The following is an 11,683-nucleotide window of genomic DNA, read 5'->3' on the forward strand; positions in this document are numbered from 1 at the left end:
TACCTTAGGTGAATATTCTAACCTATCATCTCAAGAATTGTTACTAGGACTGTCTAGGGGAGGTAGGTAGTATATTACGGATCTAGAAAGTCCTGAGACAAGGATAGGTGCACCACCTTGGATTAGGGAGACATGTATATGCAGCTGTGCCTGCCTTAAACAGGTGGATCCCTATATTTCTTGTCTTTCAAATAATGCACTGTGGCCCAGACAGTTAATTCTAAGAGAATCATCTCATATTGAAGGGGATTGTTCTATTGGAAAGCAGTGAGAATAAGAGAATATACAAAGAAACACAAACTTTGTTGTGGACTTTAGAGCCAAAGTATTTTGGTTCTAAAACACATTTAGAAACCTGGTGAAGTTGGGGAAAACTGTGGGACCTTTCTGAGCTTCAGTTTATCGTCTGTAAAATGGGATCATGATAATGCCTGCCTCCTGGTGTTATCGTGGAGATTAAAGGAGACCATGCATGTAAAATCGTTACCATAGGGCATGGAATAAAGTGAGCACTAAATAAATGCCAGCTGTAAACTACTATCCAAAATTATTCAAATATATCTGTCCATCAAACCCACAAAATGTTTCTTCTCTTGAAATGTAGGGGCAGTAAGTACAATAAATCAAACTGTTTTTCCAGATAACTTAGGGTTCTGAATCAAGGAAACACATGACAGACTAATGGAAATTTGTCACTGCTTTTTATAATCTGCAGATTGTAAAGAGCTAGACTGAAAGCCAGTAAACCCAGGCAATAGCAATGTCGGGGACTCCCATGAGGCACAGGCCCTTGTGTGAAGAGAGCACGTGCAGAAAAAGGGAGGAATGTACTTTTCACCCCCACCGAGCAGTCTGTGGAAAGAGGTGGCTCTGCATGTCACCAGCTGAAAACGGGCCATGCTGTGCCCCCTCTCACCTACGTAGAACAGCTGTTCGCTTCACATGGATTTCCTTAACTACTGGGAGAATTAATGTTATCATGTGTGAACTACAGACAACATTGGTAGCGCATAAAGAGAAAACATACTTCAGAAGTCTACAAATAAGGTGATTAGATGTGATCTTTTAATTTTGCATTATGCTAGGAAAAAATCTCAGGTATACGCTGAGGATTATATTTTAATATCCACGCAGATACGGTGTAAAGCATGCTTCTATTTGATTAAAAGGACTGCCACTCCTATTTTCTTCATAAGGAAAGTATCCTGGTTTTAAGACACTATGGTGTGGATATTTCATAGGTATAATTTATGTGTATCTAAACATTTATTCACATATACTTATACTTGTAAATTGGATTATTTATACTGCTAACATGAAGAAAAAAATGCCCCCTTCACACACACACCTATTCAAACATTTATAACACATTGAAATGTCGATGCCTCTGGTTACTCATTCTTTGTCATGTCAGTTCATGGCTATTTCTTGGCATATGAGGTTTCAATAGAAAAGAAGAGACTTAATTTGATATTATAAAACTAGAGAGGAGGTGCACACCTCAACTAAATAGAAAATATTCACCATTCGCAAAATCAACAGTAAGTTATAAACAGGAAGTAAGTTTAAGATGCCTGGAACGTAGTAGATGCTCAATAAATATCTGTTGACTAGAGAATAAAATTCATGAGGTTTTAATCATCCTGAAAATTGATATTAACAAAACAGACATTGTTTTTAAAAAGGCTTTTGTTTCGAAGCAGTAGCTACCGGTGGTTTAAGTAGCTACAAAGGACCTTGTATTTGTTCTGAGTATTTACTGGCTTGCAACATCTTTTGAAATTTAATAGCCTCATGCTGAAAATAGAATAGTTCTGCTCATCAAAGCAGGAGAAAGGCTAGCCCAGGTATCATAGGAAAATACCACTGGGAATAAACTTTCTGAGCCGAAAAGCCACTAATTGGTAAGGTTGAATGTTTTAGTCATTACTTCTAACATAATCTCCATGGCTTGTGCCTGAGGACACAGCTTTCCTTCTCAGCATGACCAAAGACGGTAATCTAGTAGAAACCCCCATGATTAGAGGGAGAGAAGACAGTCACTATCCCAGGTGGAGACACTAGGGTCCACCTCAGGCCAGGCTTCTTTAAGTTCTAGAAAGAAACCAACTGGTTTTTGATTTTCAACTTGACCAAAAGCTTTGGGAGTAAATCACAAGTAGCAGCTCCATGTGACTGACTCTAGTAGAAGAGCATTTTATCTTCTCACGTACCGTATACATACAGCATATAATCCGAGTGAGCTTTCCCCACTATGTTTGAAGCTTCACAGCGGTATGTACCATTATCTGTTTTGTTTAGGTTATTGATGAACAGGTTGGGCCCAGACAGTACGGCGTGTTGAGGCATTTCATCATCGACTCTCACCCAAGTTACCATCACAGGCCTGCAGGGGGAAGGGGAGGAAGACAAGTCACATTATCATTTCCCATTAAGATGTCTGCATCAAACTTCTCACCCACGCATTAAACGAATCCCATGCAGGGTGACACAATTAATGAGGACCTACTGGAGATATTTTAAGTTCACAGAATTACAACTGTGAAGTCTCCAAAAATCTGTTTGGTATACAATTTTTTCTTTTAAACATGATCAGGTGTTGAAAAACTTTGAACAGACCACAAGCAGGAGTCTCATTATTTCCAATTCATCTTCGACAAATCGGCAAATAAGTGTGCCCTAGTTTTATGCCCTGCTGTGTGGTTTCACACCAATTCAGGCAGGACAGAGCTCACCCATTGTTAACATCCCATTAATTAGGAAAGAAATCAAGTTCTTGGCTAGTGATACATGCATTCATCTGATGGTTACTAACATACCAAGACTTGCTTAGAAGCCTCTTGTGATATTTAAATGGATTTTGAGTTTCACCAAAAGGAACGGACTTTTATATCTGAACAGTGTTTTTCTTGGGCCTCTGTTTGAAAAACCACCTTTGATTCTGGAAATATGTAATCATTTCCTCTTCGCCTTAACCTTTCCCCATAACCTGCCTCCCCCTACCCAGAATGCCACCCTGTCTTTAATGCCCTGGTCCACCATGTCTATCTGTTTCTTGGCAAACTGCCTTCTTTCCTGGCTCTCCAAGGCCTGCATATTGCAAGAACTTTCCCTGCGTGTGCACCTGCAGTGCCCCAAGCTCGTGGGTAGGGCTCTCAGGCTAATCACCATGGAATGCATTCCACATGGATCCCTTAGGGCCCAGGGCATCTGCTCACCAGAGACAAGTTTGTTTTAGTGATTTAAAGTACCACACTTGTATCCATCGGGAAAAAGCAAATTTCATAAGATTTGCCAAAGCTAAAAATGCATACACACCAAGTATCTTTTGAAAACTTCCATTCTTCAAGGCATTTCCCTCAACATCCTATGAAGTTGAGGCTACAATTAGAATTGTGCCTGAAAACTTCCATTTGGAAGGAAGGACAGCAGAGATCCAGCTCAGAAGTGACTTCCTTCCAGTTCCTACGGCTGCCTCTAGGAGCAGCGACACAACAAGAGAACCATGCTTAATGAAGAACGGATCCTCAAGTTAGCCCTGTCAAGTAGCATTCCAGTTTTCAAATGGGATGTGAAGTTCCAATTTTTCTTTAATTACACATGGGTTTGTCATCACAACCCAGTAAATTATTTAAAAATTAGTACTGCATATGTCCTCCTTGTAGGCAATGGCAAATGGGCCTGCCTGGCAATCAGACCTAATGTCCTGCTGCTTGACAGCTGAAACAATCAGTAGGGGTAAGTGCTGAGAATATTCACAACATTTAATGGCAAGTTAAATTACCATTTTTATTGTATGCAATTTCTTGAGAAAATAAATAGGTAATATGCTAGAAAGGATAGCAGTAGAGTAATGTGAGCTTGCTCACACAACCATATACTAGTTCCTATTTGAAAGGAACAAACAAATCCGTTCTCTGGCATAAATGTCCTGAAGGAAACATGTAATTTACTGTCCCCGTGGCACATTCAATTGAACGCAGTACCTTCTTCAGGGGAAAAATACAAAAATAAAGTATAGGTTAGCAAGCCATATACTGTAACTGTGCTTAATGTGGCCGAACACAGGTATTGCAAGTGGCAAGAGGCCTCTGAGAATTTTTTTTTTCTTCCTCCATTGGATTATTTTTGAAGAAAGCTGCTAATTAGGGAATAATTCAAACTGTTTACAAAAAGAAAGATCTGAATCTTTGGCAGTGCTCAAAAGAGAAAAAGATCACTCTGCTGAAGCTTGAAGCATTCAAAACCAAATAACTTGGGAACACCGGAGGGAAAGTGAAACAGAACCAAGACCACTTTCCACCTCCTAAAGGTCATTTAAAACTCCACATGGTTAGCACAGACGGAGGGAAATTCCAGCACATAGAGTGCTAAGTACAAAGATAGGGAGGGTTGAAATGAGAAGAGAGAACCAACAGCAGCCAGAGCCCCCTTTGGCTTTCTGATCTCTTGTCATAGTTCACTCCTTAGTTAAAATCGGGAGGCTTCTTTCCAGAGATTTCTGGGGAAGCTTTGTTAAGATGCTCTGAATTCTTTATATGAAAACTGTGATGATGCTGGCTAGCAAAACTCTTGGAGGGAAAAAAAAAATCATGCTACGGGGACAGCAGAGGGAGCTCAATGCTGTTTTTTGTTGGGTACCACTAAAGTTTGAGTGCCCTTAATCCCAACATTGACCTATTAGTTCATTTCATGAATCCTCAACTTGCTTTTTCCCCTAAGAAACAGAAACAGTTAAAAACAATCTTTACTAGAAACACAAAAGAAGTGTCCCCTGCCCACTAAGTAAACTGAATAATAGTTAAAGTGGTACCACTGTGTGGCTTTTTTTGTTGTATTAGTGATGATACATGTAGTTCCTCTAATTCACTTTGGATCATTTCACAGGGCAACTCAAGTGGTTCCTTTATACTTTCAATAAAATAACAGTCTTAGTTGTTTCTTCTTTTTCTCTTATGAAGTGGCACATATATCCTCCTTAAGAAAAGTTCCTGAGCTTTTCCTTACTAACAAAAATATTTCTGGGAGTCATGTATGAATAACACTTTTCTTTGAGGGAAGAAGATGCAAATTAAAGGTAGGGCAAATTCATTTGCCTACAGCTGGCCCTAAACATAGCAGCTTAATGTAAGTCTTAAAACCATCTTTGTAGCAGCTTAGATATTAACACAAAAGGTGGCAGATATATCATTAGATTGTGGGGACACCAAGAATTTATTAGGATTATTCTTGCATGTGAGAGAGAAAATAGTCCCGACAATCATGTTGATGATAATAAAATAGAATTAGCTGAGATTTCAATCTTAGCTGGCATTTAATTTTTCTCCCAGTCCTGACCATTAAGAACTATGGATATTTATTTCCTCTCTCACTGAATATTCTTTAGTTCCTGAAAAACCATCCATCCTTTGCAGCAGGAGACAGGTGACAGGCCAAGGACTGGTGAACGCATACGTCTGTGTTGTGGCATTTACTGTGCACGACCCTCTGCCAACCTTGTCCTTCAGAACTTACTGGGGCTTCCCGATGGCTTCACATGTTAACTCAAGCGCGTCCCCTTCCCGGGTTAGGCCTTGTAGAGGATAAGTCATCTGAATATGCACTTGAGGCTTATCTGTGTGACAACAACACAAAGTATAATGTTTAGCAAATGATATCATCAGGCAAAATCAGACTCACACACTGCCTCAAAACCCACAGCACCAGTCCAGCACTTACTCTCTCCCATCCGATGCCTTCAGTAACACCCTTCTAATTAGTTAGTAATCCTGGCATTTGCTCAAATTAAATTGACTAATAACTCTTAAGGAGTGAACAGCAAATAGATAAGAGATTCACAAGCCAACTGCGCCACATCAAACATTTCCTGTGAAATACAGTTTGTTACACTGCAGTTTATCTCCAAACTCACTCAAGCTAAAGGAAACTCATTTGCCTTCATGCTGAGGTGAAGCCATAGATATTTGTGGTGCTCAGAATTGATACATTTTATCATATATCATATATTACTATGTGACAATATGTTGTGACACTGCATGTTAATAAGTTTGCCTCTTCCATGTTCTTGTTTTCAAATGGGAAAGGCAGAACTTCTGAATTCCACTCAAATGACTTTAAGGAAAAAGAACTGGGACATTTTGGGAGCCCTCCCAGGGAAAAGTCTTTGATATCTCATTGCAAACATTAAGAAGAAAAAATACTGACATTTACTCAGGATCTGCTCTCCTAGGACCATCACTGGTGGAAGAATAAGCCTAGTTTTAGGGATGGGAACTCTGGTACCCACAGACTGAAGTAGCTCATCCAAGATCATAGAGAGAGAGACAGCCCCAGAAGTCTATGTTGGGATAGATTTCTGATTCCCAAGTGCATTTCCAATGGCAATCCATAATTAAAGCTGGGTATAGCTTCCTAATGCATTGAGGTACTTTGGAAGGAGATGTAAGCATTCCTATTTCCACCAGCTACTTAAAACTGTGTTTGTCAGTGTGGGGATATGGCTATGAGAGATGAATAAGGGGAGGTTCAGGGAATAGGGAGGGAAGCTACAGAAGTTGGAATTAACATAGATACATATACAAATACATTAACAAATAAAACCTGAATGGAATTGGGAGATTTTTCTTTCTGTGCTGAACTAACAAGCTATTAATCCCTAAATCAGTTATCTCATTTAATTCTGTGACTCTGTAAATGCATATTTTTGGAAATGTACCTAAGAGTAATAAATGTGAGAGGGCAAGGCATCGGCTGGCTGAAAGGTCGAAACAATTACCATAGTTTTACTTTCTCAGACAATCATACCACCTAAACAACAGCCCCTTGGCCTTTTACAAACTGTGGTTAGCTCATTAACGTTCATCCTATGGAATAAGGGAGAAGATAGAAATATTACGGCAAGGCTCAACCAATCTCATCCCGTACACAGCTATATAAGCTGCACAAGGAGGTCCTCACGAGGGATGGCTGCTTTCTAGATGCATTCTTACGGTCTCTTTCCTATCACGAAGCTTTCTCATGTCTCTAAAAATTACATGGCATTCAAAATCTTTTAAGAGAGCCCCCTTGTTCACCCACCAGTGTGCACTGCATACTGTGAACTGGTAGTGCTTTCTGAGAAGCTAAGTCTCTTGCCAGAGAACGTAAAGTTAACAAGCCCAGAAGCTCCAGCTGACCCTTGCAAGTTACACAGTTCTATTCTTGGACACGTTGGTGAAGAAAATGTTTAAGAGCAAAATGGTGTTGAGGTTTCCACATACTGATAACTGGGTCGGGAAGGTAGTCATTAAAGAAAAGCAGAAATGCTTGTAAAGAATAAACAGGATGACCTTGAACTAGCACTGGGTGGTTCACGAGCTCCTGGGAAACCCCTTTTAGAGACAGAGGCCACATATTAGGCTAAGTACAACTGCTGGGCATCAGGTGTGGGTTTATTGTTTGTGGTCGTGTAACACACACACACACACACACACACACACTAGTTGGTGAAGTTTAGTTTTTAAAAAAGATACAAAAAAAAAAAAAATGAAAGAAGAAGGTTATGACACTGGACACGCAGAAAACAAAAGACCTGCTACCTCACAGTTCATACCCAGAAACAGCAGCACTTACTAGAGTTCCCAGTGAGGGGACCTCTAGCATTCTTACCCATGAACCATTCTGGGTGAGGCTAAATTTAAAGCCCCAAATTTGGGCTGAAATGTAATATTTCCTTATGGGTTAATCTCTGATCTACAGAAAGGCTACATTTTTCATGCACTGCTGACTTTGGCCATTAATTAAGAAGAAGCAGAATGCTTGCTGGCCTATGTGGAAGGATTTTGTTTTTCTTCTTTTTTCCTTCATGTAATTTACAAGCAAACAGAGAGGACATATTTTTCAGCACAGTGCACTAAGGATTTTACACGCTCAACTTCCGTCAATAATAAAGACAGTGTTGAAAAACTTAACCCACCCTGCCTCTTCAGTCCCACTGAGTTTTAGTTAAATGCTTTTTTTATGTTCCTAATGAGCTGTTTATCAGTTGTCAATTATTCACATAAATTAGGAAGAACAAGCTAAGAATTTGTTATACCTGAAATTTATTTTAAAAACCAGTTACTAAATCAGAAAAAAAAATACACCTTCAGTTTTGATAACTGATTTTCCCAATTTACTCTTTAAGTTCTGGAGAAACATCTACTATCTACTTATGGCTACAGCTGCCACAGTTACCGTAATAGCTGGCTGAAAAGGTAAGCATTAGTCTTGCTTGCATTATACAGAAAAATGTTCCCCTCTGTTGACACATGCAGTATTTATAGGCATATTATCTGACCATGGGCAGATGAGCTTTCCTCTCGCCCAGTCTAGGAATCAAATATTATAGAGGGTCTATGTGCCAAGATCTATCCCTGGGTGATGGAAACTTAAAAACAAATTCTGTTCCCCTTCCTTTGTCCTGAAAGAGAAACTTAAGCATTCTTAACAGGTGGAATAGAAACCCTGGGATTCCACTGGCACCTCTAGAACTAAGGGACATTAAATTTTCCATTGAAGAGCCTAACTACGATATGAATATGTCAAAATACCTAACAATCCAGATGGCTGACTGAATAGCCCAGAGCTCATCATTTATATTTTAATTATGTTCATAAATCAAATGTTATAACCCACCAAATCTTTTCTGAAACAGAACCAGCCTCCAAGATTTATTTTTAAGTAATGAGGTAAAGCCTAGTACATTTTCTGGGGGATCATTTTATGCCTCGGTTGGTGTTGTAAGGCACAAGGCCAAAAGCCAGATGATACTTTCTACCCAAGTGCAATAACTGCCCAGAAATGTATCATTCAGAATGGCTTAATGTCATTATAAAATGGAACTGCTATATAAAAATAAGAAAAATAGTTAGGTCTGTACACTTAAAGAACATTACAGTTAAAGACATGGCATCAGCAACAGCCAATCAATTAGGTCGAGGGATCTGAGGTTTTCATAATACACTGTAAATTTTTTTAAACCCCGTAAAAGACATTTAGCAAGACTGCTATAGCAGACAAAATTCGTTCAGTAGTCAAAGTTGCACAGAGGGTTAAATACCAGGAGGCTTTAGGTCACACTATAGTAGCAACCAATTAAAAAAAATAATATTAGAAAGACATTCTGATTTGATGAGACTTTCTTTAAATGTACTTTGCTCTCTCTATAAAGGGAAAAAGTATATAAAAGGAAACTCTTAAAGAGGTTGGAATGGCTTGCTGGCAGATTACAATTGATTTCATGCCAGTCTGACCTTGCACCACATTCTGTGATCTTTTCAGAAGATGAAACTCAAGATTCTGTAACCTGTATTTCAGTTTCCTATGTAAATGAAAAGGCACAGTCTCCTCTGTAGGTCCAAACACTAATATATCAGGTCTTTGCATTCCTTTTTTTAGTAAAAGGTACTTTGCAGTCTCTTCATGACTGGGATGTCACCCTTCCCGGGTAGCAGAGAGGAGCAGAGCTGAGTCAATGGAAAAGACATCCTCCTCCTGGCAGGAGACAAGCCAGTGGGAGACCTATTGTCCCGGAGATCCCACAACCTTCCCTGTCTTCCTGAGAATTTCTAAATCAGGAAACGCAGGTGTCATATTTTCTTTGATGTGCTCAATGCAACCAGGTCCAGGGACTTGAGTGCAAATCTGTTTCTGTAACTGCATTTGGGACACAGGCTCTTCTTCATGTTTCTTACTTCGATTTCACCCAATATTCTGAAACACCAGGGAGTATGGGATTTGATGTTTGTGGATCAAGTGCTAATTGTTTCAAGTCCTACCAGGGAGAACTCAAGGGCAGCATGAGCACAGATGATATCAGAATGTCTGGGTAGCGGGTCTGGGTCAGCCCCTGTGCATTCAAGTGAGGAAGAATTGACTGAAGAGTCTTTGTCAATCATGGAGGATTATTGGAGTTTGGAGTAGAACGACAATGCAAAGATTAACCTGAGATTTGGTGAACGTTAGAGACTGTCTGAGCTCAAAGCAAGAATCAACCCCTACAATATGGCTGTCTAAATTGTTGGGAGAGGATAGCTTTGCAACTAAAGAAGGGCCATGTCTAGCAATGCCAGGTGACTGGGACTGGTGAATGAACGGAGTCACACAGAGCTCTCAGAGGAGGTAAAGAGAACATCTTGCAAAAGATTTGCTTTCTATTGTCATAATACATTCATGAATAATTTTCACTGCCATTTATTTTGTTTGTTTGCAAGGTGAAGAACCTCCTGCTGTCACATCTGCTGTTATGAATTGTAGTACTGAAACTGGGCTCTTGAAGAGGCCTGCACTATTGTGAGTGGGATGAGTCAAATCTGATGGGACTGACGTAAGACCAATACCACAGTAGAATGCAATCTTCTCTTGCTGCAACTTTCAGGTAGGTTTGTGGGTATTAGAATTACTGTTTACCCAGAAGAATCAAATTTGATCTCACGGTGTTGTGGCAGAAAGCTTTGTTCCCAGTGCTTTTTAAAGGGGGGTACACACTCACAGAATATTCATCAGTGTCTTGGAAGCAATTTTCATCATTTGTAAGCAAACACTGGGCAAGAAAATCCCTATAGCAAGATTTTCTGTACAAGACTGTTCCCTCTGTAACAACAGAGGGTTTTTGTTTTGTTTTGTTTTGCTCTGTTTCTTGAAGTCTTGGTAACTAGAACAGTGCCAGGGACTGGCACACAGTAAGCATTCGAGACACAGTTACTGGATGAGTGAATGAAGGAATAAGTGAATGAGAAAGTGAAGAAATATTGGGGCATGGACTTCTCCTTCCACCTTTACTACTGATTAAAAAATAAATACAATCAGATCACGAGTTCCTCTTAGTCCTCATCACAAAATATACTTGCGTTTTTCTTTCGGAAGGTCAATCCAGCTCCCCAAATCGGAGGTTCAGCCCAGGTGTTCTGCTTTACATATTTCCACCTCACTACACATTTATTTAGCACTTCTGGTGTGTGTCTAAGTGGTATCTTACAGGAAATCAGAAAGGATGTTGTTTGACTATTCCTTTTAGATTTCTAGAGGCCGGCTTCACAACTATTTAACCTTCCACAGAATCAAAATTTGACCTTGAGTTAAAAACCATTAAGTGAAGTATGTACATTAGAAGACTGGTTTCACTATGTAAGTATTCGATGTCCACAGCCACACAGACACATCTTTCACAAATACATTAAGGTCAGTGAGATGAGAGGAGGTGGTCCTTAGTAAAACAGGCCTCTTTCAGCAGGGTATGCATTCAGAAGGCAGGTTTAAAGGCAAAGGCTTTTCACTTAAGGGTTTTTCCAGTCTTGCTCAGGATCTATTTGCCTAACACTCACTCTTTGTATTTTGAATACTGGTTACTTAGTCTCTTGACACTTTTGGTACTGCAGATTGTATCACTATCAATCTATAGTCCTTACAATATCAGGAACTTGGAACCAACACTACTCTGTGTTAACACAAAGAAATAATAGGTTAAAACATTAGCTTCAATTGGGTTCTTCATTCCTTGATTATTTCTCATAAGGAATCATAAATACTAAAATAACTTCCCTGAAACTCAATTCACTGCTTTAAAAAAATAAATAAATAAAAGGGAGAGTGGGAGGAAGAGCGTATTCTGTTAGATCGAGAGAGAGAGAGAGAGAGAGAGAGAGAGAGAGAGAGAGAGAGAGAG

The 11,683-nt window shown here is 39.6% G+C and overlaps 1 protein-coding gene across 6 annotated transcripts in view; it reads right to left on the reverse strand.

Annotated features, from left to right (window-relative positions):
• The window catches only part of CADM1 (cell adhesion molecule 1), a 337,589-nt gene that overhangs the window by 42,912 nt on the left and 282,994 nt on the right, over positions 1 to 11,683 (reverse strand). For all 6 annotated transcript variants that reach the window (XM_023208283.2, XM_031936683.1, XM_031936682.1 and 3 more), the window contains exons 6-7: positions 5,515 to 5,614; positions 2,214 to 2,386 (exon numbers count right to left, since the gene is read on the reverse strand). In XM_023208283.2, the coding sequence (XP_023064051.1) occupies positions 2,214 to 2,386; positions 5,515 to 5,614 (273 nt within the window). The remainder of the gene's footprint in view (positions 1 to 2,213; positions 2,387 to 5,514; positions 5,615 to 11,683) is intronic.

Source organism: Piliocolobus tephrosceles, chromosome 13 (genome assembly GCF_002776525.5).
Source record: "Piliocolobus tephrosceles isolate RC106 chromosome 13, ASM277652v3, whole genome shotgun sequence".
Lineage (NCBI taxonomy): Eukaryota > Metazoa > Chordata > Mammalia > Primates > Cercopithecidae > Piliocolobus > Piliocolobus tephrosceles.